Here is a 27,105-nt window from a genome sequence, read left to right on the forward strand (position 1 = left end):
GCCTCTGACTGACTGACTTCTGGGCAAATTCCAGCGATAAGAGACCTTTGATCCCGCAAGTTAACAAGTGATTTATGCAAAAGCTGAGGCCTGTGTGCCTTCAATGACATATTAATGAAACATCCGTTTAAATGCAATACCTCTTGAATGCAGAAAACAAGAGACACTCAAATCTTAATTTTAGCATTTGAATTTTATTTATTTATTTATTTTACTCTTGTTGACCTACTCCAAGTTTGAGTGCATTTATAATTGTAGTACTTTATAATATTAAATTGTGTTAACTTGGCTTACTTTAAGCTAACAGAAGTCTCTTACTTTGTAATTGACTACATCTTTTTCAGGACCAGTTCACTTAAAACAAGAGATTGTTTATTATTATTATTATTATTATCTGTTGCAACTTTCATTTTTAATAAAATGCAAAGAAATATTTCTACGGGACTGTATGAAAATTATTCGGGAGTATTTGATTTGCTGAAGGGAGCATTTACATGTTTTTTTATTCTGTGCAATTAATAACGGAAAGTTGAACAGTTAATTAGAAACTCTTCATTTAAGAATCAATTGCCAGTTACATTTAGCATTATTATTATTCTAATAATAATATTCACCATTATTATTGTCAAAGAAGTTGGCGAGTATCTAACAACAATTATTTCTGCTTTGCCTTGTTTTAATTATTAATAGTGAATTTTTTTTTTTTTTAATATCTTTTTTAAATATTGGAGGGGAGTCTTGCAGGGGTTTCTTTCTCAATGAGAGAGTCCAAAGAAACTGGCTATAATGCAAATTATCCTCCCAATTCTGTACAGTCCCCCCAATGTGTAATCCTTATTTAGGCCAAATATCTTTTTCTATTCTACAAGGATTTTGTCAGCTGAATGGGATCTCTTGAAATGTGTGGCCTCTTTGTTGTTGTCATCCGAGTGAAGAAAGTGAAGAGTTAATGGTCTGGACTAAGGAAATGTGTAAAGGCCCTGGCCACACCCACACCCCCACACACACCCACACCCACACCACACGCACACACACGCACACACACACAAATTGCTCAGCTTCAACATGACTCCTTTTTTTTTATTTCAGATGATTCTTCAATTGCATCAACATGGCAAAGATGGTTTATTCGTAAATCATTAAATATCCATATTTCAAGTTAATAATCAACTGAGGAACCTGATCGAATATGTATTCTCATCTAACAATTTCAAATGAATTACTTAATTATATTCTGGATATTGAATTTCTCCGTCAACAAGTCGAGGGGGGGAATTATCAGACAACACTTCTTCATAAAACAAGACAATTATCAGAAAATTAAGAATTCCCATATAAATGCTTTCAATTTAAGAATTAAAATTTTGTAAAAAGTATATATCACAGTGATGTCTGTCTTTTTGGGCACAGTTATTAGTCAATGCATCTAAAAGCAAAAGGTGACAATTGAACCAATTGTTTCCTAAACGATGCTGAAAAAATATTTGAATTATTTATTTGACTAGGATTATGCTAATTAAAAAGCTTTTTGGCAAGAGGCACCTTTACTTTTTAGCATTTGAAATAGCAACTACGAACAAGAAGTGTAAATTATACATGACCTACAAAGCATCCAACACTACCCCTTAGTTCTCTTTCATTTCTATCCTGTATAGTGCAAATCAGGGGAACAGCTCTTGCAAGTCATGCCCAAATAGTCTTCTCAACCAGGCAACAACAAAACCCTTAAAAATCCCTATGAAGAAATACAGACCAATAGCAATTGCACTTCACATTTCACCAACAAATGGCCATGGTTATTACATGAACAGGAGGGTAGTACATGGTCCTGTACAGTGTACAGTATACACAAAAATGCCCTCCAAACACAAACTCTACAAAAAAAACAACCCAGACTGACACAAACGATTGCACACCTTGGTGAGATGTTCACCGTTAAGTTAAAAGGCAAAAGGTAACGGACTATAAATGAGCATGGTTGTGAAGTGATCGGCTCATGGGATGACTTACACATTTGAGCAGTAGCCTTTAGTGAAACATCTGTTTCCAAGTAACATTAAAAAAAAATAACACCGATCCCAGCCAATCTCCTGAAACTAGTTGAGCTTTGAATACTTCTCTGAATAATCTAAGCATTTATATTTCAAAGTAACATCTCATTCAGTGCTTAAACCACAAGTAGAACAATTGGTGGCAAAAATCTCACAAGGCCTAGTTCCTTCTTTACCATATGACATATCTGTTTTGTAAGGATTTGAAAATGTAGAATAAGCCAAATGTATCGTCGTCCGTACCACTGTCAGAGAGTAAATATTTCAGATTGCTACAAACAAAGTGCTCTCGGAAACCCCCTCCATCCACACTTTACCGATGTTCGAAATTGGGGACTCTGGGTAATCGTCCAATTATGTTTGTTTGTCTTTGTCAGCAGGATTATGGGAAAAACTACTGGCCCAATTGTCATGAATATTAGTTAGAAAAGTCCCAAATTGGTTGAGAAAGAACCAATTACATTTTGGAGCGACTTCCAATCACGGGTCTGATACGAGCATTAGCTTTCACTTATAGAAGTAGCCTTGGCGGGAAACTGTGCTCTCCCAATGCCCTTCTACTTTACTTCTGTTTTCCTATGTGCAAATAAGTGCAACACTATGGCCTCGAGGAACGATTGTCTGAAAGTGTGTTCAGTTATTCTTCTTGCCCCTCTCTATGATGAGGGACAAGCGTTCAACTGTGGCTGCTCAGCTATAACCACTTTTACCTTCAGACAAACAAGTTGGTTTCAAGCACACTGACACCTTAAATGTTATCCAAGTCACGGTTTCGGCCAACAAAGGTTCATACAGAATCACAGACTAAAATTCCACTCTTAGCTTTGAATCTTTACTTATTAAATGACAATGAAAATGACAAGATGATAGAAGGTAAAATTCACAATCAAAGCAAAGCCACTAGAAAGCTCATGTAAAGGTTTATTATCTTGATTAAGCCTGCACCAGAAGCAAATCCCAGACAGTTCCCTTACACTCAAGCAAGTGAGATGTACCTCTCTACATGATTACATTATATTCCCTTGATCTACGACTAATAAAAAGAGCAGCACAATGGCATTTAGTCGTATAAGGGAGGCGTTAGGGGATGCTTCTGGAGCGTGGACTACCTTGGGGAGATATACCTCCTCTTCTTTTACGCCCGCCATCATTTCTGTTTCTCCCGCTACAGGTGCAAGTCATCTTGCAGTAAGGGCTGCGACATCTCCCTGCTTCTGTGTTTTAGTGAAGGCAGCTGTTTGAGCGTCACTTGTCTGATGTAGAAAAACAGAAAGCCCAGCACCATCATCACACCGAGGAAAGATCCCACGACTGGGGCGTAGGAGTACTCGTTGACCCTGGGAGGGACGGTGGGCGTAGATGGCGTTGGCTCCTCCGACAGCAGGTCCTGAACGTTTAAGAGGGAGCCGTTGTTTGGTAGAGGGGGGATGGACAGGATGTGGCACATGAGAGGGTAAAGGTCAACAGAGCGCATGGAGGTCTTGATGTAATTCTGGCGAAAGGCCGGCCCACGGGCCACGAACACAGGCTGCATGCTACGTAACGTGTTGTCATAGCCATGGTTTCCAACTGGAGAGAAAAGACAAAAAATATATTTGCATAAAGACGCACAATGCTTTGATGTTGATTATTCCATCACACGAATCGGAGGCAGAGAGAGATTTATGGAATCTGGCACTGCTGCCCTCTCAGATGATTTACTAGCATCACTGTTTGCCCCAGCTGACTGGTTACTCCTGAATCAAATCACGGTCAAGCCAAATAGAAAATTAAATCAAAACACAAGCACACAGGCCTTTGATGAAAGCTTAGAGCGGCTTATTACTGCTCCTTAAATGTATCAGTGCGATCACATTCCTGAAAAACGGACATGATTCATTTAGTGTGTTTATGAGTGAAATCAATATGGTTTATTAATGTTACCTATGATGGTAGCATCAGTGGGTTCAACTACCATCCAATCAGGTACAGTGTATCAGACACATAAGGATGCACTGCACGGGGGCGTCGCGATACGCATTCTTGCCAATAGCTTCACACTATTCAACTAATCGACGGTGGGCAAAGAAGAATAGCAATACGCCAACACATGCAGGGAAGAAGACGGCTAGCAAGTAAACGTGGATGCAAACAATGCAGAGTTTTAAATATTCCAAAAAATTGGCTTTGAAAATGTTTTATGAGGAAGGAAATGCAATCAACATGTTCGTTAGACCTCAAAGATGCACATGATGCGACACCTTGTATACAGTAAATACAACGGATGTGAGATTGCATCAACACAGGAAACGCAGGCTTGAATTCATCTGTCGTACCGTCCTCAATTGAAGCAAACGTCTGATAAAGTGTATATACACAGGGCAGAACTGTAATGTGACCGTACCTTTAATCTTCAACCAACAAGAAGTTCAGGTCCAGTTCACATCCACCAATAATAACCATTAATAAGTGAGTATTGATGCAGTCATGCACACTGGGTCTACACTAATATATCTAAGTGCCTTCCTTGTACTGCACTGAGGAGCAGAAGTTGCCACTGCTAGACAGGAACAGCTATGTTTGGGTTTTATCATGCAGGCCTATTGATCTTTCATAAATGAAATAGCTATACAGCTTTTAATATGCAGCATAGTATCATACTACACATATTTGGCTAAGTAGTCTCGCACCTCGTTGTCACTGAGGACAGAGTCAGCAGGTTTTCCTTCCAGCCACAGACTCCAGCAGGTTATTTTACTGATTAACTCGCCTTCAATAGGAGAGGAGGAAATGTAGCTGGTGTACTTTTCAGCTGCAATGAAAAACTCAGATACACAGTTTGAGATCTCTAATCTTAAGAAGGCTGTTTGAAAAAAATACCTGCTTGATATCGATTGAAGAAAAATAACTTCACTTGGAGGCAGAGAATAACAAACTTCCAAACCCACACACACACTTTCCTGCTGTTTCTCAGGGAATACAAATCTGGCTTTATATGTTAATTACAGCTGGTGTTACTTTGGTTTAACGCTCCTGTGAAGTTATTATTAGAGCAGACGGAACCAGCTTTTTGAAACAACTGCATAAACCCCGTTTCATGTGTACAGCCACAAACCAGAATAGTGTCCCTTCCGACACAGCTTTATGAGGTTTGACTACGTACGCATGAAGGGCCCGGTCCTGTTCTGCATCACGGTCCAGCCCTCCTTGGACTCTATGAGGATGGGCATGATCCGGACGTTGTGTTGATAGTGGAAGTGCTCGGGAATGTTTTCCTTCTTGTACACCACCATGTTCGGGTTGGCATCCACCAGCTTGCTGTACACCTCGTCAAGCTTCCCTGCAAGACAGATGGCAATGTAAGAGAAATGTGTGTATAGCATGTTATTAGTGAGCTTTAGTCACTAAATGACTTTAGTCTCTGATAGGATGATTTTATTCAGGTTGTTTTCATACACTGTTTGTAGTTATTCCTAAAAAAAGGAGTGCATTACAATTCGTATGTATGTAGTCGTGAGCTAGGACAGGCGTCATAGTATAAAGAGCGACAAAGTCTGCTTGTAGAGGTGGTCGGGGTGGATCCAAAAACTGATGACTGTTTGTGTCCCATGTCAAACCAGAGGTCGATATTGACTTAGGCTATTTGTTTTTTGACTCCTTCTGTACATATTTTAACCCAAACGATGATCTTTTCCCAACCCTAACCAACCACTATTGTTGTTTAAACTACCTCTGCACTGCAGGGGCTTATGCTGATTGCTGGTTTTGCTGGATATTCCTAGGAATATGCACAAAAAAATAACTTTTCATAAGATATCGTATGAACTGTTGTATGAGGATACAGTGTTTTGTTACCTTTGGACAGACCCAGGCTAGCTGTTTATCCTCGTTTAACTGAATGCTACACTACTTCTTTTTGTTTTGTTTTTTTCGTAGACATGAGGCTGGTATCTATCTTCTCATCTAACAAAAATGTCAAACTATTCCTTTAATCGAGGTTCTTGACCATGTTGAATGCTGTTTTTAAGGATTACCTTCTTTGGGCAGTATTCCCACCACAGGACTCTTGTCCACCCAGGTGTACAGGTCTCTGCTCACATACTCATCCAGTTCTATGATCTTATCAGGGGAAAGCTGTGCCATGCCGTGGTCACTGGTTACTATCAGGTTCACTTTCTCATACAGGCCCGCCTTCTTTAGCTCGTTTATGAGGAAGCCGAGCTTCTCGTCAATCCCGGCGATGACTACGTCCATGAGAGAACTCTGAGGTCCCAGGTTGTGCCCACTCTCATCCGGCTCCTCCCAGTACAGAACTCCAAAATCCACTGCTGCCTCTTTGGGTGCAGAGAACCAGTCGATAATCCGCTCCACTCTGGTTTCAAAGGACATTGAGGCGTTGTACGGGAGGTACTGATTGGGAAACATGCCGTGGATCTTGACATCAGACCCCGGCCACATCGCCGCGCCGCTTCGCCCTCCAGCTTTCTGGATGGTCACCCAGAGAGGCACCGCCGCCTCCCACCACCGCGACTCATAAATACTGTCTGTCTCCATGGAGAACGAGCGGTTCAGAACGGGGTCGTACATCTCGTTGGCCACGATGCCATGCGTCTCAGCATACAGCCCCGTCACCAAGCTGTAGTGGTTGGGGAAGGTTTTGGTGATGTACACATTCTCCACGTGTTCCACCATCACGCCATTATCAATGAGATTGTGGAAATTGTCGGTTGGTACACGGTTGATGTAATCCCAGCGGAAGCCGTCGAAGGACAGGAGCAGCAGTTTGGGCCGCTCACTCTCACTGTGGCTCCTGCGCCCATGTTGGTTCAAGCGATGGAGGGAGACCAGAGGAAGCAGCAGCAGGGCCCACAGGCAGAGCTGAGGACTGCAGCCTCTTCGCAGCAAGCAGCTCAGCATAGTGTGGTGTGTGACGAGACCACCTACAAACATACAAAGGAAGAACTCGGTGAGCCTGAGCAATTATCCCCTCTTATCTGAATAAAAATAAGTACATGGACACACCTGCTCACATACTCCTGAATAATTGTGATTTGGAGCTGTTTTGGTGGTTTGGCCTCAGCCCCTTTAGCTCCAGTTAAGGGAAATCATAAAGCTACAGCATACACAATTAGACAACGCAAGCATACAATGATACTTAACAGAGTGCTTCCAACATCGGCTGCAACTAACTTCTTTCATCTTCATTCTTTCAATGAATCTACTAATTATTTTCTTGATAGTAGAATGTGATGTCTTCAAATGTCTTGTTTTTATCTGACAAAAAAAAACTAAAACCCAAAGATATTTACTATCATGTATGACAAAAGAAACTCTTATTACCTCGGCCGAAGGGGTTATGTTTTCGGTTGGGTTTGTTTATCAGGACTACAGAACTACATGCCGATTTTCATGAAATTTGAAAAGGAATTAAATTTGGAGCAGATACGAATCACGTGGCGGATAAGCTCATTATTTTTGCACTTATAACAGAGGTCTGTGCTCTCAAAGTGCCCTTCTAGTTTGATTCTTTGACTATTCATTAAGCTGTACTTTAAAGTTTGTGGTGACAGTTTGGGGAAGCCTCTGTTCTGCGTGGCAGGCCTTCAAGCATCAATGGCCGACCGACTGCACTTCCTTAATAATGGCCATAGTTCTGAAATTAGATGTTCAACAATCAATGGGTGTAACGTTCAGGGGTCAACCTCCTTTGGTCAGTTGTCCACAAACTTTAGACCATTTAGTGTACTTCATCAACATACACAACCTGTGCAAAACGGAGACCTTGGAAATATTGATTAAAAACTAACATGACATTTGCGGCCTCTGAATCAATAATGTGATAATTATTGCAGATTAACGTTCAAGAAAAATAATCGATTAGTTGTTCAACAAAAGGATTTGACAACTAATGTAATTTATAATCAATTGGTCATTTTAGCCAATGTATTTAAGCAGGAAATGGCTGGTTCCAGACTCTCAAATATGAAATTAATCAGTTTTTTTTCAGATTGTATTACATTGTATATATTGAATACCTTTTGGAACTTGAACTGTTGGTTGGACAAAACAACCAATTTAAAGATGTCACCTTTGGCACTGGGAACATGTAATGGGTGCATATCATGTATTAGTTTCTCACAACACTAACAGATGAATGAATAAGGAAAATAAAATGTCAGCCCTTAAAGTAAGAATTCTGAGTAATTCTTACTTGTTACACCGATTTTTTTATATTTTATATAGGCCTGACATTATATTTCCCAAGAGCTCGTGATCAGCTCGTGTATGTGAGGAAATTTAACAAAGTAGATTGATCCCTGAATGTTACACAAATTAGTGATTGTTGGCCATTATTACAAAGGTGAGGTGTAATGGTGTAATACATCTTGAAAGCTCGATCATGATATTTAATACCAAGTCAATATTCCTATTATATATATATATACATATATATATATACATATACATATACACACACACACACACAAGAGAGAGAGAGAGAGAGAGAGAGAGAGAGAGACAGAGACAGACACACACAAGATGAGAGAGAGAGAGAGAGACAGAGACAGACACACACAAGAGAGAGAGAGAAGAGATAGACATAGACATACACACACAAGAGAGAGAGAGAGAGAGAGAGATAGACATACATACATACAAGATATATATATATATATATATATATATATATATATATATATATACATACATACATACATACAATATATATATATATATATATATATATATATATATATATATATATATATATATATATATAATCTCGTAAACAACAGCAACACCAAAAATAAAGGCATTACTGAAAACATTACAGGTCAGGTGAGCAATGATGTCATTGGACATTTGGAAGACTGAGGAAATAAACTGCAATGCATCTTTCAGGGAGACTTAACTACAATGTATTAATGACAGCCACAACACAACATTGAAGACGAGATAATAAGCCCCGTGTTGTAGCATTACTGCTGCAGAGCTAACAGCTACAACACGCAGTTCTGAATGCAACAATAAGACAACCACACACAGCAGAATCACTTCACATGAGCGCATCAAGACAAATAAATGCACAAATTCATAACGGCAAAGATTGTGCTGTCAACAAGCTTACCTTGTTATCTGATCCTGCACTGGCTGGCCTTGCGCTGCACGCAGAGATAAACACCCGGAAGGAAGTCCCGCCTATTGACCGGCTGTGTTTGTTTTTTCTTGTGTCGCTTTTATTTACATATTAAACCAAACTAGATCATTTGAAGACAAAAGGCTGTCCAGTGTTTCCTGCAAGTGCATGCTTCGCTTCACGCAGAGCTGCATCCCCCAAATTCACTGCGAATGCACCGGTCCCAATGACGTAATGTAGTAGGAGGAGGAGGCGGAGGAGGAGGGAGGTAGGAGGAGGAGGAGGAGGGAGGAGGAGGGAGGAGTGTGCGGTATTATAAATAGACATCTTTGGTGTCAACCAGGTTACCATTATAGCCCCCTCCCCTTTGTTTTACGGGTTAGGGGTGAGGGGCCACATAGAGGTGGTGTACGTCATCTGGAAGCTGGGAATTAGATACATTTAAGATGCAGCATGTCAAGTTGTTCTGCACACATCTGTAAGTGTAACTGTAAATCTAATTTTTTTTTAATAAAATGTGAAAGTGAATAAGGGCTTAGAACATTATGATGTAAGAATATAATGGCCATCCCCATGCTCTATTATGTCTCATTAATTGTTGCAGCACATCTTTAGGTTGATGCCATTTGTTACACAGATTTGGTGCTAAATGTAACCATTTCTTACCACTCGAGAATTTATATAAATCAGGGGTGTCAAACATATGACTTTGCAAAGTGTAAATATTACAGCGAAGACATTAACTATAATTGTTCAATAAAAGCAACTGCTATTTCAAATGTTTACACTAAATGTTTTGTGCCTTTGTAGATACACTATGATCTGTAAGTTGTAATGCACATGTGTAAATGATAAACTGACGCATAATATTGTTGAAATTGCACTTATGTTTCTTAAGAAATGTTAGGTTGTTCATACATAATGTTTTGTAAAAGAAATAGTTAATTAACAATTTAAGAATGTATTTTATTTTGCACTAAAACAAAGGGAATAATTTGGAGTTGTCATTATTTATTGTTTATTATGCTATAATTGTACTGGTCCGGCCCACTTGAGATCAAATTGGGCTGTATGTGGCCCCAGAACTAAAATGAGTTTGACACCCCTGATATAAATGGTCCAAAATACCTTGAGAAGCACCATAGAAACATCATGCTGTGATTTGGTATCAACAAACTGTTGACATTTGGAGATTACTTTAAGAACTGCATTTTTCGGCAAGTGGATGGTAAGCACTTCTGCTCTGGAGACTGATCAGAAACCTCCTTAATGGTGAATATATCTAGCAAAACCATACATCCTCTGAATGCCCTCAGTCTTTAGTTTGAGATTGTAAAGTTCCATGAGTCTGTGATTATCCTAGAGCTCACAACATTTTATACAGAGGTCAAGCTTCAAAACATGGTCTCACTACAATGAAATGGCTACTATTTGGATGAATATGGATATGGTCGATGGAGTCTCAGCATTCCAGACATACCCAATGTTTGCAATTCAAAGCCTCCAGCATACAGAAATATTCAAAGACACCATTTAAGAATAGGCGAAAAAATAACACATTTGTACTGCATGCAAAAAACTGCATGATTTTTGCCCCAGACTGCATGGGATTCACATATAAAGATATCTTGAGGGGAGAGGTCAAGAGACCCCTGTGTACATGGCCATGCCAGTTTTTCCCTTGCCGAAATGTTTCCTTCCCATCAAGTTAATATGACATTGTTTGGTTCCAATGAATTCCTTTTAGGATTTAGGAGTTGTTCTAGTTTGTGATACCAGTATGAAACATTTTAATAAATGTGGTGAAACTTGTCAAAGTGAAGGGTGTTACATTCCAGGAAGTGAAGGCAGAAGAAATGTGCACTCCAAATAATGCTCCAGACTAAAAATAGTCGCCTTCAAAGACACTGTTGCTCTAATTCTGTCACATAAGGATAATGCTGAAACGTGCAAAGCAATAGCCGTCCTGCAACAATAAGGACGAACACTGTCCACAAGGTGTCAGGCAAGTCCTGTGTAAAAGTATTCAGGTCAGAGTCTGGCCTTCTTCACATTCTGTTAAAATAAAGATGGCATCTCAATCATGACGCTGCATCGACAGTGTGAGACTATTTCTGGCCTACAGACGAGCCCCTCCATGTCTGTGGAGAGAAATATCTCATGCCCAGTACTCTAATGCAGTCTCTCTTTATTTGCTATTAATTACAATGTAATGGACATTGTAATGCAATGATTTGGATTATGATCTGAAGGCTCCAGAACAGCTGATAAATGGACTTTGATATGAGATAGGTTTGTCTATTACGGCTTTCATTGAACTTTTAATATCAAAATATTTTTGGGTAATCAGAGGTGAAGTGTAAAATAAACTTAAACAGGAGCAATGGTGTCATGACATTAGGTTTTCATCTTACAAAAATATTCATCTCAACCCCATTTTATTTTATGCATTCTATATATTAAATTTCATCCTTCATCCTTATTTGTTCTTATATTCTATCAACTGTGTTTTATTTTCCATCTTATTTTTCATTAATTATGGCATTCTATGTCTATTTCCCTTTATTGTAAAGCATTTTGTGCTCAATTTCTTGTATGAAATATTCTATACACATAAGGATTATTATTATTATTATGAATTTTTATTTCTTTGTATTATATCATACATACAGATGGGTGAATAATTAAAGAAAACATTTGGCCAATTACTAGTGAAAAGTGTGTCATTAATTTACCTACTGTATGATAACAAACATGTTTCTTTCATGAGTTATCAAGAATCATTTGGAACACTCTCGATCTATATCGATATAGATAGATGTAGATGTACAGTTGATAGATAGATAGAGAGATAGATAGATAGATAGATAGATAGATAGATAGATAGATAGATAGATAGATAGATAGATAGATAGATAGATAGATAGATAGATAGATAGATAGAAAGATGTAGATAGATATTTTTTAAGATTTGGAGGGATGAAACCCTTTTTTAATGGTTACACATGCAGAGCACACACAGTGAAATGTGTTCTCTGCTTTTAACCCATCCTAGTACCAGGAGTCTAGTACTAGGAGCATTGGGCAGCTCATTGGGCAGCTCATAGGACAGCGCCCAGGGAGCAATGGGAGTGAGGGGGGAAGGGGGATGTATGGTGCCTTGCTCAAGGGCACCACGGCAGGGCAGGAGGTGAACTGGGACCTCTCCAAGTAGCAGTCACACTCCATTTTTTAGGTCTGGTCAGTGACTTGAACCAGCAACCCTACGGCTCCAAGCCTCTACTGACTGAGCCACTGCCAGACAGATAGATGTAGATGTATATATAGATAGATAGATATAGATGTAGATATAGGTAGATACAGTATATCTCAAAAGTGAGTACACCCTTTAGATTTTTGCAAATATTCTGTTATATCCTTTCAGGGGATAACATTATCCTACTGAAAATTTGATATAACTTAAAGTAGTCAGTGTGCTGCTTGAATAACAGTATAGATTTATTGTCCTTTGAAAATTACTCAGTACACAGCTGTTAATGTCTAAACAGCTGGCAACAAAAGTGAGTACACCCCATAGTGAACATGTCCTAATTGTGCCCAATGATGTTGTTTTCCCGCCCTGGTGTCATGTGACTCGTTAGTGTTACAAGGATTCAGGTGTAAATGATAAGCAGGGCTGTTAAATTTGGTGTTTTGGGCACAATTCTCTCTGAATGCTGGACAACATGGCACCTCATGGCAAGGAACTCTCTGAGCGGCTGAAAAAAAGGATTATTGCGCTTCACAAAGATGGCCTTGGCTATAAGAAGATTGCCAACACCATGAAAATGAGTTGCAGCACAGTGGCTAAGATCATACAGCGGTTTTCCAGGACAGGTTCCACTCGGAACAGGCCTCGCCAGGGTCGACCAAAGAAGTTGAGTCCACGTGCTCAGCGTCATATCCAGAGATTGGTTTCCAAAAATAGACGTGCGAGTGCTTCCAGCATTGCTGCAGAGGTTGCAGAAGTGGGATGTCAGCCTGTCAGTGCCCAGACCATACGCCACACACTGCATCAAATCGGTTTGTATGGCCGTCGCCCCAGACAGAAGCCCCTTCTGAAACCGATGCATAAGAAAGCCCGCAAACAGTTTGCTGAAGACAATGAATCCAAGAACATGAGTTACTGGAACCATGTCCTGTGGTCTGATGAGACCAAAATAAACCTGTTTGGGTCAGATGGTGTCCGGCGTGTGTGGCGGCACCCTGGTGAGGAGTACCAAGACAAATGTGTTTTGCCTACAGTCAAGCATGGTGGTGGCAGCATCATGGTCTGGGGCTGCATGAGTGCTGCCGGCACTGGGGAGCTGCATTTCATTGAGGGACACATGAATTCCAATATATACTGTGACATCCTGCAGCAGAGCATGATCCCCTCTCTTCGGAAACTGGGCCGTAGGGCAGTTTTCCAACATGATAATGACCCTAAACACACCTCCAAGATGACAACGGCCTTGCTGAAGAAGCTGAAGGTTAAGGTGATGGACTGGCCAAGTATGTCTCCAGACCTAAACCCAATTGAGCACATGTGGGGCATCCTCAAGAGGAAGGTGGAGGAGTGCAAGGTGTCCAACATCCGTGCGCTCCGTGATGTCGTCGTGGAGGAGTGGAAGAAGATTCCAGAAGCAACCTGTGCAGCTCTGGTGAATTCCATGCCCAGGAGGGTTAAAGCAGTGCTAGATAACAATGGTGGTCACACAAAATATTGACACTTTGGGCACAATTTAGACATGTTCACTATGGGGTGTACTCACTTTTGTTGCCAGCTGTTTAGACATTAACAGCTGTGTACTGAGTAATTTTCAAAGGACAATAAATCTATACTGTTATTCAAGCAGCACACTGACTACTTTAAGTTATATCAAAGTTTCAGTAGGATAATGTTATCCCCTGAAAGGATATAACAGAATATTTGCAAAAATCTAAAGGGTGTACTCACTTTTGAGATATACTGTAGGTTGGTGATAGCCTAATGGTACGACTTCCAAACAGAACACCAGATGGTTGTGAGTTCAATACCAGGGCTGCCACCATTGTACCCCTCCATTGTACCCCTGAGCAAGGTACTTAACCCTGAGTTGCTCCAGGAAGACTGTCCCTGTAGTTAGTTCACTGTAAGTCGCTTTTCCACACAGTATGAATCAAAATTACTTCAGTAATCTCCTTCCTCTAGCGCCATCATCAGGTCAACATTTTAATGTGTGTGATACTTTGGTTTCTGACTAAATGCCAGCAAAACTAATAACATTTCTTTCAACCTCAACTGTACTTTGTGTTTAGAGCTAATTAGCAAATGTTAGCATGCTAGCTCAAAGCTTTGCTGTGCCTATGGACAGCATCACAGAGCTGCTGGCATGGCTGTAGACTTGTTTGAGTATATTCACAGAATATTAATTTTCATAAACCTCAGTGGCACAACATGATTTGGTGCACATATTTTCAAAAGTGTCTACATTCAATAATTGAATTCCTTTATTTTGAAACCATTATGTATTGTGTGAAGCTAATCAAACCAGGCACCACAGTATCCAAGCTCCCATTGATCCTTTGTGCATGTTGCTGTGTAACTGTTGGCTGCTTAAAAAAGTCTGAGCACTCTGTCAAGGCAAAACATGTCTTAGGTAGACAATGAAATGAAAATGATGATACAATACAAAAGGAAAGCATCCAGGGGGGTAAGGCAACTGATGCCCATAATAAGGTTACAAACGAGAGAATGTACAAATATAAAAGTAATTGTCAGTTCTGCCAATAAAAGTGATCTTGATGTGAATATAACATTTCAAACATAACATTTTTGGGACTATTTCTTTTCAGTGTAGATTCTTTTTGTACCTTTTCTTTTATGTATGTATGTGATGTACATGTTCCTCATTGTGTTTTCCCTTCCATTTAGCTGACGGTGGGAATCTATGTGGGAACAGTGGAGCGGCCGTCAAGCTACCTGCTCCTGTGTGTTCTGGGTTAACTTCTAACATGAAGGGTTTTGTTTGTTTGGGCAGGAAAGCTCTGTCTATTGTGACATTTGTGTGTGTGTGTGTGTGTGTGTGTATACACAGGAATGTCGAGGTTGCTTTTGTTGATTTCTTTGTTGATTTAGAATGTGTTTTGGCCTTCTATGTTTAAAATGGTGTGCTTCAGGTGTACATTGTATCGTATGTCGATGGCCATTGTTTTATAGAAGAGGTTCTAGATTATTACTGTTGCAAAGTTGGTAGAATTTCAATGCTACAGTATTCACAGATTATTATTATTATTATTATTATTATTATTATTATTCCTAAATAGCAAAGCACACATTTCTAGTTATTTACAGAGTTTGAACATGTGTTTAAAACTTTTAGATTAAATAAAGAATATGCTGTGGCAGCAGTTATCTGTGATATCACAAGAAGTATCTAGAATTTCTAATTTAGTTTACTGTAAAACACCTTTACAGGAAATAATGGCCTGTTTTCGAGTAGAGCAGAAACAATTAGTCGGTTAATTGATTAGTAAATTAACAGAAAATTCATCTGCAACTGTTAATTAATTGAATCATCATTTTTCAAGCAAAAATTCCTGAATTCTTTGTCCCCTCTGAAAGTGAAACATTGGTTGAGAGGCATCACAATGGGCTCGGATACATCGCAAAGGTCTTTTTTGGTATTTTTTTATGGCCATTCAATCTGATTTAAACTACAGCAAAAAAGATTCTGAAAACACAATTACACTCTTCAGTCTCTAACATCTATTGAGTAACTGTTTTAACAGACAGAGATTCTGTATCCTGTGATTAAATTATGTGGGTCGACTGAAGCAATAAATATGAGCAGTGGTGTGCACAAACTTGTTAAGGCACTGGGGCAAGATAAAACACAGACGCCTGTGCAATACAGGGTTAGGATTAGGATTATGTTTAGGATGTTTGCCTTAAAGTCACAACAGAGTGACAATAGCGCTGAGAGAGTCACTTGTGCTGCCCAGAGAAGTACCTTTGGGACTCTGGGGCCATTCTGAGTGGACCTTGTGACAAACAGAGGCCACCTACCAGATCAGAACTTTAATTACCTTTGGTTAACCAAAGAGTTACTTCGGCTGACTAAAATGTATACCTTCCTCTGGCTGTGAGGGTCCATGAAATTTCATTTGAATTTATTCCCATGTACCTGAGAGTCCATGTGGGAGACTCTGTCAATCTGCGTCCCAAAAAGTATGAATACATGGACTCTCGCGCAGACAATAGTGTGAACATGTATTTGTATCCAGGCAGTTCATTTAGTATAAACAGATTGACATGTGCACCCAGGTGTTGGACTGTTTCTGGCCCTGAAAGGGGACACTAGGATCTACTAGAAGTTGTGCTGTAACATTAGGGGAAAACCTTTAGCCTGGAAGTGTCCCCTTAAGACAGAGACATATCATAACTAACGGGCACGAGAGCGCAGAGCCAAATGCCCTCTGTCGCCATGTTAACGAAAGTCAAAAATAATTTGTGTATCCACCCCATGAGTCGGATCCGCTACAAAATGATGGGTTTTTCCCTGGCCAATGCTTCGTCCTTCCACCAAGTATCATGAAAATTGGGCCAGTGTTTTTTCCATAATCCTCCAGACAATCAGCAAAACAAACAAACCAAGCCGAAAACATAACCTCCTTGGTGGAGGTAATAGCCATCAGTGGGTTGCCTGTCGGAACCTTGGCTTCTCTGTCTTTTCTTATCCTTGACTTATTTGGTGGATCAAGCATCAGCCATGATGTGACCAATCCACATGAAAGCAGTTACATTGTCTTCATCTCTCGGTATCAGCAGATGCCCGGAAGGTGTCTGAATGTGTATCAAGAGAGGAAATGTTGAATCAGTATCATAGTATTTACACATGCTAGTTTAATTTCAAAGACTAAACCTATCTCTTTATTTTGAAATGTACCTTTGTAAAATTTCTTGCCACGATTTAAGAAATGTAATGTGTTAGTTATGTGAAGGACAATTATAATTATATACCAAGATACATCATACATATTAACACAATATGGCATACCCTGGTCCAATAGCTTTGGGTCTTTCATGGTGTTCTTTGTAGTTTTTAGGTTCATTTTACTCTGACTCTGCTGGATCATTTGGGTGCTATAAAGACCAACACATGAAAAAAAGAAGTCCTTATGATGAAATAAATCACTCAATGGTCGAATATGTCTGTGATTGTGCATTTAAAGGGACCTTATCCATTGTATTGTGTTACTAGTATCATGTTCCTACAGGGACAGGTGCCTCTGCAGTGATGGGCTATTTGTTGTACAAAAACGTGCTGCATGATTACTCTAGCTCTTTACAGCATTGGAAACCCTACAAGACACAATGCCCTCCAGATTTTCAGGAGCTCCTCTATAGCAGACATTGTGCCATTGTGACTGTTTTTCTGGTCCTTTGTGTTTTATTTACAACATTCTCTATCGCTCTCTCATCCTACATTACCCAGATCCACCGAGAGTTGGCTCTGCTATTATTGGCCTGTCTCCACTTTCCCTCTCAGCCATTGCCGTCTGGTGGGATCTGCGCACAATGAGCGCGTAGCCAATAACAGACACCCTCTAATAAATTCCGGCCAATGTCCGCGAGCCTCTTATTTACATAGAGTGGGGAATAGCCAATCAGGAGTCAGCACAGGAGCGGGTTTTGACTCCTCTGGCCAATCGTTGTGGGAGGTATAGAGTTTTCGGGAGTGCATATAATCAACATATGATCGAAGGTGCTTAGATATTGATCCTGTATTTCGAGGTAGTTCAAATTCGCCTCTACTGGACCTTCGGGTTTGACCTTTTATTTTTCCGTGCTTGGTGGAGAATAATTTACGCGCAAAATGCCGAAGAGAAAGGTGAGTGTCATGTGTGCCATCCAGCTCACTTCACTGTAGTTTTTCCGCTCTTGCATTTGAGGAAAATTGCGGTGCGTGATTTCTGTGCAACGTTGAGGCAGGTGAGGTGATGCCAAAGTTTGAGGAAGCGTCTTTTCGTCCGAAATCTTTTCAGGTGTATTTAACGCGTCTTTGCGTGTATATGTGATATGCTGTTATGATATTTTTTCTCTAAACAGTATACATGTCCCTGCGTTCATGTCAATGGCCGTTCTTGTGGTCGTTTTATTTGCCACTTCCCTGTCCACTGTGCGCACTGGTGAATGTCAGTCGGACCTGCCGGATGGATGGATGCGTAAATCCCGTAGGAGACGTGCGTGATGATAAAAATGTAGGAGCGTTTCAAGCATATATGAGACTTATTGATTCTGAATGTGTAATCTAACATTGGAAAAAAAGATCATCACCTCCTTGTCTCATTTTGGTTTTCCGTTGGTGATGAATGGTAGGCGCCCAGCCGAGTGAACAAACCCAAATCCAGATGCAGAGAAAGGACTAAATAAAGAGGGGATCAGGGACAATTGCTGCTGCGTTAAAGAGGCCGTGACACTATCCAAACAGCATTGCTCGACGAGCTCCAGTGCATTGTATCAGTGCATACATGGAAATTGGCTTTTCTGCCATCTAAAAAACTGCCATTGTCTGCACCGATTTGCCTTTGAGGACAGAGAATGGGGGGCCTCTAGGGGCGGAGGTCGCCCACATGCAAATGATGCGATTGCCAACCTGCGGGTTTAACCAAAAAAAACATTTCCATGGTGGAGGTGGGCTCTCCTTTGTCCTCACCTGCCTGCAGCCTGAGCGTATACCATGTTCATAATATGATCATCTAAATGTAGGCTAACACGGTGTGTTGTAAGTCAATATCAATGTTTACACTTCATTATTCTTTGGGGAGCTCAGCCTGACATGTAAGCAAGATGCCTCCATTGAAATGATAATCCCCAGAGAGATCACATATCCTCATCCGATAATATGAAAAACAAATACGTACTCGTATAAATTAATAACATAATTTTGGATTTAGATTAAAATTAGGGTTTAATGATATGAAACATCACAGTTTGTCTGTATTATTTTAAAACCAATACAAACTTGAAATACAAACTTGAAATGAATTCAGAAAATAGAAAAGTAAATTAAAATTATTAAATGTAAGAAATGTATGATTATTAGAAGTCTTTATTTTGTGCACAACTGTATTACATTTTTTAATATATGAATACAATATTATAAAAGGTTACCTGACTGTAGGTTAGTAAATCAGTGGGGGACAAACTTTTTTTTTTTAATTATATGCACCGGACTTTGTAACTATGTTTTGTGTCATACAAAACTAGAGTTGTACGATTAATGTCCGTATCGATTTATCTGCAGATTATCTTCTTTTTTATTTAAGAAATCCAGCAAATATTCACAAAAGAGAAAGTGAAGCTGTTGATGGAGTATTAACTATTTTATTACTATTTTCAGCTCTAGGTACACATTTTATTACATAATTTTTAATAAATGTAAGTAGGCCGTTTCTCTATAGAAAAAGGATCCTGCAGCACCGCCAACTTTAAAAAAAGCTATTCTGCTTAATAATTTGCATTATTTGTGTTTATAACTCATCCTGGCTCCTTGTATTACTCCACAGAGAGGATACACTTCATACACACATCTAATTCTTATGATATTTATTTATTAAAAATATATTTAAAAAAATATATATATATCCAAAATGTTTAACTGTATAAGCCGTATGAGCATTTACCATGTTAACAGTCTCTGCTTTCCTTGTTGCACGTCCGACAGTCTCCAGAGGGTCCTGAGGGCAAGGAGGCCTCCAAAGTCACAAAGCAAGAGGTAAATGTTTATGGGCGTGTTTGTGTGCTGTGTGTGGGTGTGCTGTGTTTTGGTTGTGTGGTTTTTTTTTTTAGACTAAGAGAAAGAGTGTGTGTGAGTGAGACACATGACAGGTTAATGATTGACACTTGTAGCAGTCACCAGGCACTTAAGATCAGCCCGCAAAGGTACAACTGATATCTGTCTCTCTCTCTGTCACTCCCGCTCTGTCTCTCTCTTCTGTCTCTGTCTCTGTCTCTGTCTCTCTGTCTCTCTCTCTCTCTCTCTCTCTCTCTCTCTCTCTCTCTCTCTCTCTCTCTCTCTCTCTCTCTCTCTCTCTCTCTCTCTCTCTCTCTCTCTCTCTCTCTCTCTCTCTCTCTCATTGATCATTGATCATCCCTTGCTCCGGTAGCCCACCAGAAGGTCAGAGAGATTGCTAGCGGTAAGTTTTGTTCTCCCCTTCCTGTCTTCACCTCTCTCACTGTCCTCTCCTTCCTCTCCCTGCCTCCTGTGGGATAGTAAATGTCATATATTACCAAGGCTCAGAGTAAAGTTCTCACACAGTTTATGGATTTGATCAGGGCAATTTTACAAATTCCATAAACATGCTCGCTGAGGATTTTGTCTGACTTGGTGTCTTTTCTCTGTTGTCTTTGTCCATTCTCAGTCCGGTCTGTTGCAACACCTTGTTGATGTGTAGGGCTGCATGATTGAAAAGTAACATTAAATTAGTTTAGAATATTGTTGTATCAGTAATAACAAAGCATTTTATTCTTTTATTAGTTATCCTACTAAAATTGACTCAACAGTAACCAAAACTATTCATTGAAAATGCAAGATGCTCAATTTGTTCCCCAAATCCTAGTAAAACTAAGGATGTTGGTAGTAATAATATTATGTAGCAAATGATTCATTGGGCTATCATTTGTATGTGATCATGCAGCTCTGCCATACAGGCCATGCGTTTTTATCTGTGTTGTACTTTGCATGCTGAACACATCTGTATTGAGTCCTTGCATGTGCACTTTAAAGGAATAGTTTGACATTTTGGGAAATGTGCTTATTATGCAGCTAGCAGCTAGTTAGCTTAGCTTAGCATAACGTCTGGAAACAGGGGAAAACCAGCATGTCTGGCTCTGTCCAAAGGCAAAAAACAACAACTACTAGCACCTCTAAAGTTTAATAATTAACACATTATATCTCATTAGTTTAATCTGTTCTAAAATCAAAGTGTAAAAGCGAAAAATTGCCATTTTAAGGGGGACTATTTCTGTCACTGGGCTAGCTGTTTCCATGTTCTATGCTAAGCTAAGCATCTCTGTAGCTGCATGTTTATCATACAGATATGAGAGTGGTATGAAGAAGAAAGAGAATAAATATATTCCCAAAATTGCCAAACTACTCCTTTAAGCTTTTGATGTGACGATGTAAACATGCCGGCTGTACATTTTTGCATCTTTCCTGATCTGATATTTCCTTGTCTTTGAATTTTCATAAAATAAAATGTGACTCTTTTTGGCAGTAAACCAGCACTGCTATGTTGCTATTTGGACTTGGAGGTGTAGGCAATTTCCTACATGTAATTAAATAAGTACAAGTCGCTTTCCCCAGCGTAGGAAGAATTCATGTCTTTCATTTATTGTCTCATGTGCAGAATGTCAGTGATTTGTAAAGAAAAACAGATTTTTTTATTCTGAGAAAGAATCACATGATTTTGTCACAGCAGTGTGGCTTCAGGGTAACGTGGTCGACACTCAGCGGCCTGGAAAAACTCTGCAGCAAACTTTCTCACAGAGTGGCAAGAATTTGAACCCTCATTTGATAAAGTCATTGTGTGGTCTGAGGTCAGTTCCCTTTGAGAAAAGGGAGATATTTAAAACTACTTAGCACAGGAATATTCTCAGATCCCATTACTTAGGAATATGTTGCTTGAATATTATTAACATCTACAGTGGGAGCCAGTACAGCCTCCATGTGTTCTGTGTTAGTCCTAATGGCTTTTCTAAGCAGCTCTTATAGCTAAAGCGACAGGATATTAAACCGTATAGATATGGCTCTGTAACTGTAAAGAGGAGGGACCCTAGGCAGTCCTAACTGAATTCTGCTTAATTTGTAGAAACCTGCTCCAGCCAAGCCTGAGGCCAAGCCCAAGAAGGCCATCGTCAAGGTAAAGTACACACATACAAACACACACAACTACGCCTACAATGATTTATTTATATCCCCATGAATTTGCAACAGTCTGAAGCACTTGGTTGCTCTTCACTGCTGGTTTTTGTGCGTGACCAAGGCTGCTGGATGTGGAAAACACAGAAACACTCACACAGAGATCCTCACATGCGAACACACTTTGCAGCTACACATACAGTATCCAGGGCTCGTTATTTTGCCCCCTTAAAAAACCCAGGAATGAATTGCTATTTATTTGAAAAATAAAGTATTGTTAACACATTATAATAATGTTGTATTTATTGTTAGTTGTTTTTGGTGAAAATTAGCAAATAAGCCCCACACATTGGACATATTTTCACTATGCAAGTAATAAAAAAAAGTAGTAAACATATATAAAACTGAGGAACCTTTTTTGGTATAGCCTAAACCTAGTAGTGAAAGGGTTGCCAATTAGAATATGCTATGTAAAAAGGGTAGGCATAACAATCTTAAACTTAAGCCTACACCTTTTCGGTTAATATTTGTCCCCCTTTAATTAAATGATTGTTGTTTTTATTTTTTTTATGTGCATTCTTTTTGGATATTTGTAAATAAGGAGCAGACTACTGCATGTGTTTTCTCCTTTCTTCCATGCAGAAGGTGGCAGACGATAAGGGGGCAAGGGCAAAGAAAGGCGGAGCTAAGGGTAAGAGGGATGACGGACCTGCCCAGAATGGAGATACCAAGACTAATGAGGTATGAGGAGGGAACATAGGAAAGAAAAAAAAAGTTGATGAAAGAAGAACATTTTTAGTCACAGACAGACGAGAAAATAACAATCTTTATTTTTGTCAACTTGTGTATTAACATGAACACATACACATTACACCTATATTCCTCCACTGCAAAACCTCACACACACACACGCACACAGATCTACGTGTCTCGTCCGTCTGTCAGTGTGTCTTCCATCAGATGCACGGCTCCCTCCTTGATGTCAGTGAGAGGGCAGAGTGAGACAGTCAGAGTTAAGGGTATGGTCGAGTGTTTCTAATTCCATCTTTTGAAGTGCGTGTTTGGACACTAACCTATTACTTATTAAGAAATGGTATGCTAATTAGCAAACATTTACAACAACAGTGTGCTTTGGAGTGCTGTGGTGTGTCTGAGAGAGCTAATGAAAGAAACTGTAGGAGAGTGAAGAAGAGAAGTGAGTATGTGTGGCATTTTGGCCGCTGTGTGCAGTGAAGTGGGCCAAGGACAACTTTTTCTTCGAGCAGGAAGGTTTGCCGCTCATACAGCTGTGATGTAAAATGTGGCTCACTGTGTTCATAGACAGCCGGCTCCACCAGAGGAGGCAGAGGAAATAAGAGGAGATGATACCAGCATATACTAAAGGAGTTATGCGTTTCAGTGAGTAGCTTTTCAGAGCAATTTAGTTTTTTTAAACAAATCTTAGCTATGAAGGTACAAATATCATGAACATTCACTGATAATCATGTGAGCTAACAGTTTGAAGTCGGATCAATCATCAAATTATGCTAAGTGGTCACATTTTAACTTTCGCAACTTGTGATGGTTTTGGTTTTATTTGCTGAGGTTTGAAGATCCATGTCTGACATCCCAAACAATAAAGGTAAATGGATTTGTGTTTGTGCTGCTCACAGCATTAAAAAAAACATTTTAAAACATATAGCAGAAACAAAGTTCCAGTTACCCTCTGATTATCCACATTATCCATGTTATTGAAACTACTTCCCAAAGTCCCAATGACAATTGATTAAACAAAATTAAATTTCCAGAGTTGGACATTTAAAAAACTCAACACATAAATGCAAAACTACCTGCCACAACAAACAGTACGTTGACTACAGTCCATGCTCCATATTTGAAGGTGGTAGGTAATCCTGATAACAGGATAAGCTTCTTGGAACAAATCCCCGGGTCAAGTACAAAATATACAGCTGTTCTGTAAATATTACATCTAAACCTAAACTCTGAGTATGTTTAAGAAAATAAATAGGCCAATACAATTTCTAAATCATACAAAAAAGGAATAAATCAACATTATTTGGTTAGATGAGAGGATCAATACTAGGGCTGCACAATGTTGTAACGTTTTCTTCTTTTGTACGCTTGTTTTTTTACCTTAAATACAGAGCCAGGCTCGCTGTTTCAACCTGTTACAAGTCTTTATGCTAAGCTATGCAGCTACCTCTTGGCTCTAGCTTCTCATGTATCTTACCAACCCTGTCTAAAAATGAAGTTCCCATACAACTAAACTTTATCCTCAATTACGTTTCGGGGGAAACGTACATTCTCCCAAATGAAGGTCACATTTTTAAATATGTGGTAGCATTGTGAATTGAAACAAAACAAAAAGGTAACAAAACAATTTGGTTAGCTGGTTGGTTGGTTGCCCTTTGAGGCTAGTCAATTCCAGTCTGCATCAGAACCTACCTGTGGCGAGAGACTGGTAACACCTGCATCGTTGTGTTACTCTTTCCTGTCTTCTTCCCTCCAGGTAACTGAAGCAGCGGAGGAGGCGACTGAGGAGAAGGCGTAAAGACACGGGCGCGTCCACCAACTCGTCCCCTCTGACACCATGGCAGCAAAGCATCTTTTTTTACTGACAATTTTTGTACCATGCTGATTTTTTTTTAGACTTGTGATAGTAGAGACGGACAACCAGCAGCCCCATCCCATAATGTTCTCACTCCTTTCAGCTCCCCTACCTAACAGTATGTGTTTGCTCGATTCTCCTCCCTCCTCCAATCTGAGAAACTAAAAGACGGAATGAAGTGTTTTTTATCAGACAGCTGCAGATGTTCTTGCCTATAGTTGAAGTCATTATTATTATTGCCACTCTGATTATCCCCCCCCCCCTTCCATATCACTATGGTAGAGGTGAGGATTGGTGGATCAGCAGTTTAGATGCAGAGCTACAAGTAACCAGGTTCATAGTCGCCATGGAGAACATCTGCAGCTTTTCTTTTTTTAAAGTTAGTTTCTTAAATCACCACCAATATGTTTCACATAGCTCCTTTTGTATGTGTGTGTTGCAGTGAATGTGTTTGTGGGTCTCTGTTTGATTTTATTTCCCCCCCTTTCTTTTTCGTTCCCCCCCTCCCTCCCCCCCTGATCGCCTTGTCCTGCAGCAGAGTGACATAGCAATAATGAGTGGTGCTTCTGTTCTAGACGGCTCTATTGGCTTTGGACCCTCTGGGCTCTTCTGATTTTCATCCTGTTGGGAAACTATTTTGAAATAAAAGAAAAAGTTGATGTCACGTTGCAGTTTTTGTGTTTTTCTGTGTCTGTTGTCTTATTGCCGTATGTGTGAAGAATTCTATATATTGTGCATTGCATTTATATTTTCTCTTGCTGAACAGCAAGACTATGTTGTAGTCAGTGTGCCTTCACGTATGCTGCCGTTTTGTATTTCGGAAAACTCAGGTGATATGGGTAAAGCTCTATGAGACAACACTGTATGCATGTAAGTGTCCTGCTTGTGTTCGTGTGCTCCTTTTCACTGTGTTCATGTTTAGAATTACTTTTTAAACCAATACAAAGCCTGTGCTGTGTGCCTGTGTATTTCTTTGTGTGTGTGTGTGTGTGTGTGTGTGTGTGTGTGTGAGGTCACCAGGGGCATGTGGCTCTGTTAAATACAACTGCTGTGTCAGGAAGTGAAAGGTCAGCATTTGCGAGGACCGACAATACTGTATGCTCTCTTCATTTAGAGACAAACTGTCACTCAAATTAGTGGACCAATAATATGAACCAGTCCCCTTTTTTATAACATGTGGGGTTGTGGAGTGATGTCTGAATACCATATTTAAAAATTTATTATTAGGAGCCAGGGCAAACAATATGAGGCCTCTTTTAATAAACGTAACAGCTTTAGTTATGTGTGCCGAATACATGAAAATATTATTTTGAAAGGATTGTTTGTTCTAAGTGGAAAATCCTCCACTAGGGTGACCTTTTAAACCAAACCACTGAGTCCAGCGTGAGGCTACACAGGTACAACCTTGTAGACCTCAGTAGCTACAAGAACAAAATGACAGAGAAATATGATTTCCCCAATGTTTCTCCTCTGCGACAAATGTCAGTTCCAAGAAGTCACTTTAAATCACAGTTTTGTACTCCCCCCCCCCCCCCCAAAATAGAACGCCTTTGGACTGAAATATTGAACATCTCCAATATACTGAAAATCCTGCAGCCAGATTCAAAAGTAAGTAAAGTATATAATAGCAGCAAAAAATATTCATACTGAAATTCTGGAAAGTCCCTCCAGTGAAGCTGTGGATCATAGAACTAACTGACACATTACATTATCTACAGAGAATTTATTTTGAATGATCAACTGAAGCATTTCAAAAAAAAATAGATGGCCACCCTATATTCCTATTTTTTGAAGTACACACAAATTGAACTCAAACTCAAAAATGACACGTGCTGGCATGTGACGAATTCATCACCCCTTTTTCTTTTTCCTCTCTCTTCCTTTCTATCTTTTTTATTTAACATAATTTATGGGAATTAGTGAAATAATTTCAGTAGTTCCCTATTTTGTATAAATGTCAAGATATTTGCCCAAATGCTTCCAATAAAAATCTTCTAAGTAGTGGAATACAACACAGAACACATCCTTCAAAGCTCTTGGAAAAGCTACAACAGCAGCACAAGCACGGCTCATAGCTGCTGTAACTTACGATGCAAAAGGCACATTAAGCATCCTGGATTTATGTGTTTGTGACAGGGAAGGACTGTTCTTGTCTAATCAAATATCCAACTCTTGTGTTAAACAGTATGTCGAGACATAATGAAGCTCACATGGCTTCCAAATAATAGAACATTTAATTTGTGTAGACTGGCCACTAATAATCAGTAAAAATGTTTAAAGTTACAGAAAATGAAATGTGTAACTGATCACATTTCCCTCATTGTTGGTAACCTTTGACTCTGTGGCCCTATGTGCACAAACACGTGCTGCAGAGTGAGGTTGCCTCCTTGTGGCCATGGCAGC

The 27,105-nt window shown here is 39.6% G+C and overlaps 2 protein-coding genes across 5 annotated transcripts; one reads left to right on the plus strand and one right to left on the minus strand.

Moving 5' to 3' along the window:
* Window positions 1-1,059: 1,059 nt before the first annotated feature.
* On the minus strand, window positions 1,060-9,408 carry enpp5 (ectonucleotide pyrophosphatase/phosphodiesterase 5). Of its 2 annotated transcripts, none has more exons than XM_029425317.1 (4): window positions 9,160-9,408; window positions 6,065-6,970; window positions 5,194-5,370; window positions 1,060-3,620 (listed from the first exon to the last, which is right to left on the minus strand). In XM_029425317.1, exons 2-4 carry the CDS (start codon window positions 6,945-6,947, stop codon window positions 3,217-3,219), a joined length of 1,464 nt encoding a protein of 487 aa, XP_029281177.1. In that variant the 5' UTR covers window positions 6,948-6,970; window positions 9,160-9,408; the 3' UTR covers window positions 1,060-3,216. The 2 variants fall into 2 exon arrangements, with proteins under 2 accessions (XP_029281177.1, XP_029281178.1); XM_029425318.1 differs by lacking the exon at window positions 9,160-9,408 and adding an exon at window positions 7,053-7,126.
* An 8,479-nt stretch (window positions 9,409-17,887) lies between these two features.
* hmgn3 (high mobility group nucleosomal binding domain 3) lies at window positions 17,888-25,366 on the plus strand. Of its 3 annotated transcripts, XM_029425759.1 has the most exons (8): window positions 17,888-18,062; window positions 19,899-19,949; window positions 20,341-20,370; window positions 22,045-22,095; window positions 22,737-22,835; window positions 23,014-23,113; window positions 23,415-23,492; window positions 24,604-25,366. In XM_029425759.1, the coding sequence occupies exons 1-7, from the start codon at window positions 18,048-18,050 to the stop codon at window positions 23,447-23,449; spliced, it is 381 nt and encodes a 126-aa protein (XP_029281619.1). In that variant the 5' UTR covers window positions 17,888-18,047; the 3' UTR covers window positions 23,450-23,492; window positions 24,604-25,366. The 3 variants fall into 3 exon arrangements, with proteins under 3 accessions (XP_029281619.1, XP_029281620.1, XP_029281621.1); XM_029425760.1 differs by lacking the exon at window positions 20,341-20,370; XM_029425761.1 differs by lacking the exons at window positions 23,014-23,113; window positions 23,415-23,492.
* The last annotated feature ends 1,739 nt before the right edge of the window (window positions 25,367-27,105 follow it).

The sequence above is a fragment of the Cottoperca gobio genome, chromosome 24 (genome assembly GCF_900634415.1).
Source record: "Cottoperca gobio chromosome 24, fCotGob3.1, whole genome shotgun sequence".
NCBI lineage: Eukaryota > Metazoa > Chordata > Actinopteri > Perciformes > Bovichtidae > Cottoperca > Cottoperca gobio.

What these genes read in the sequence shown, in the direction of transcription:
- enpp5 (XM_029425317.1), bottom strand. Translation starts at nt 6,947, where the DNA reads ATGCTGAGCTGCTTGCTGCGAAGAGGCTGCAGTCCTCAGCTCTGCCTG. An exon ending in GGGAATACTGCCCAAAGAAG is followed by an intron (nt 5,371 to 6,064) that starts GTAATCCTTAAA and finishes TCTGTCTTGCAG; the next exon opens with GGAAGCTTGACGAGGTGTAC. An exon ending in CAGGACCGGGCCCTTCATGC is followed by an intron (nt 3,621 to 5,193) that starts GTACGTAGTCAA and finishes TTTTCTCTCCAG; the next exon opens with TTGGAAACCATGGCTATGAC.
- hmgn3 (XM_029425759.1), top strand. An exon ending in GGTCAGAGAGATTGCTAGCG is followed by an intron (nt 20,371 to 22,044) that starts GTAAGTTTTGTT and finishes CTTAATTTGTAG; the next exon opens with AAACCTGCTCCAGCCAAGCC. An exon ending in TGAGACAGTCAGAGTTAAGG is followed by an intron (nt 23,114 to 23,414) that starts GTATGGTCGAGT and finishes CTGTGTTCATAG; the next exon opens with ACAGCCGGCTCCACCAGAGG.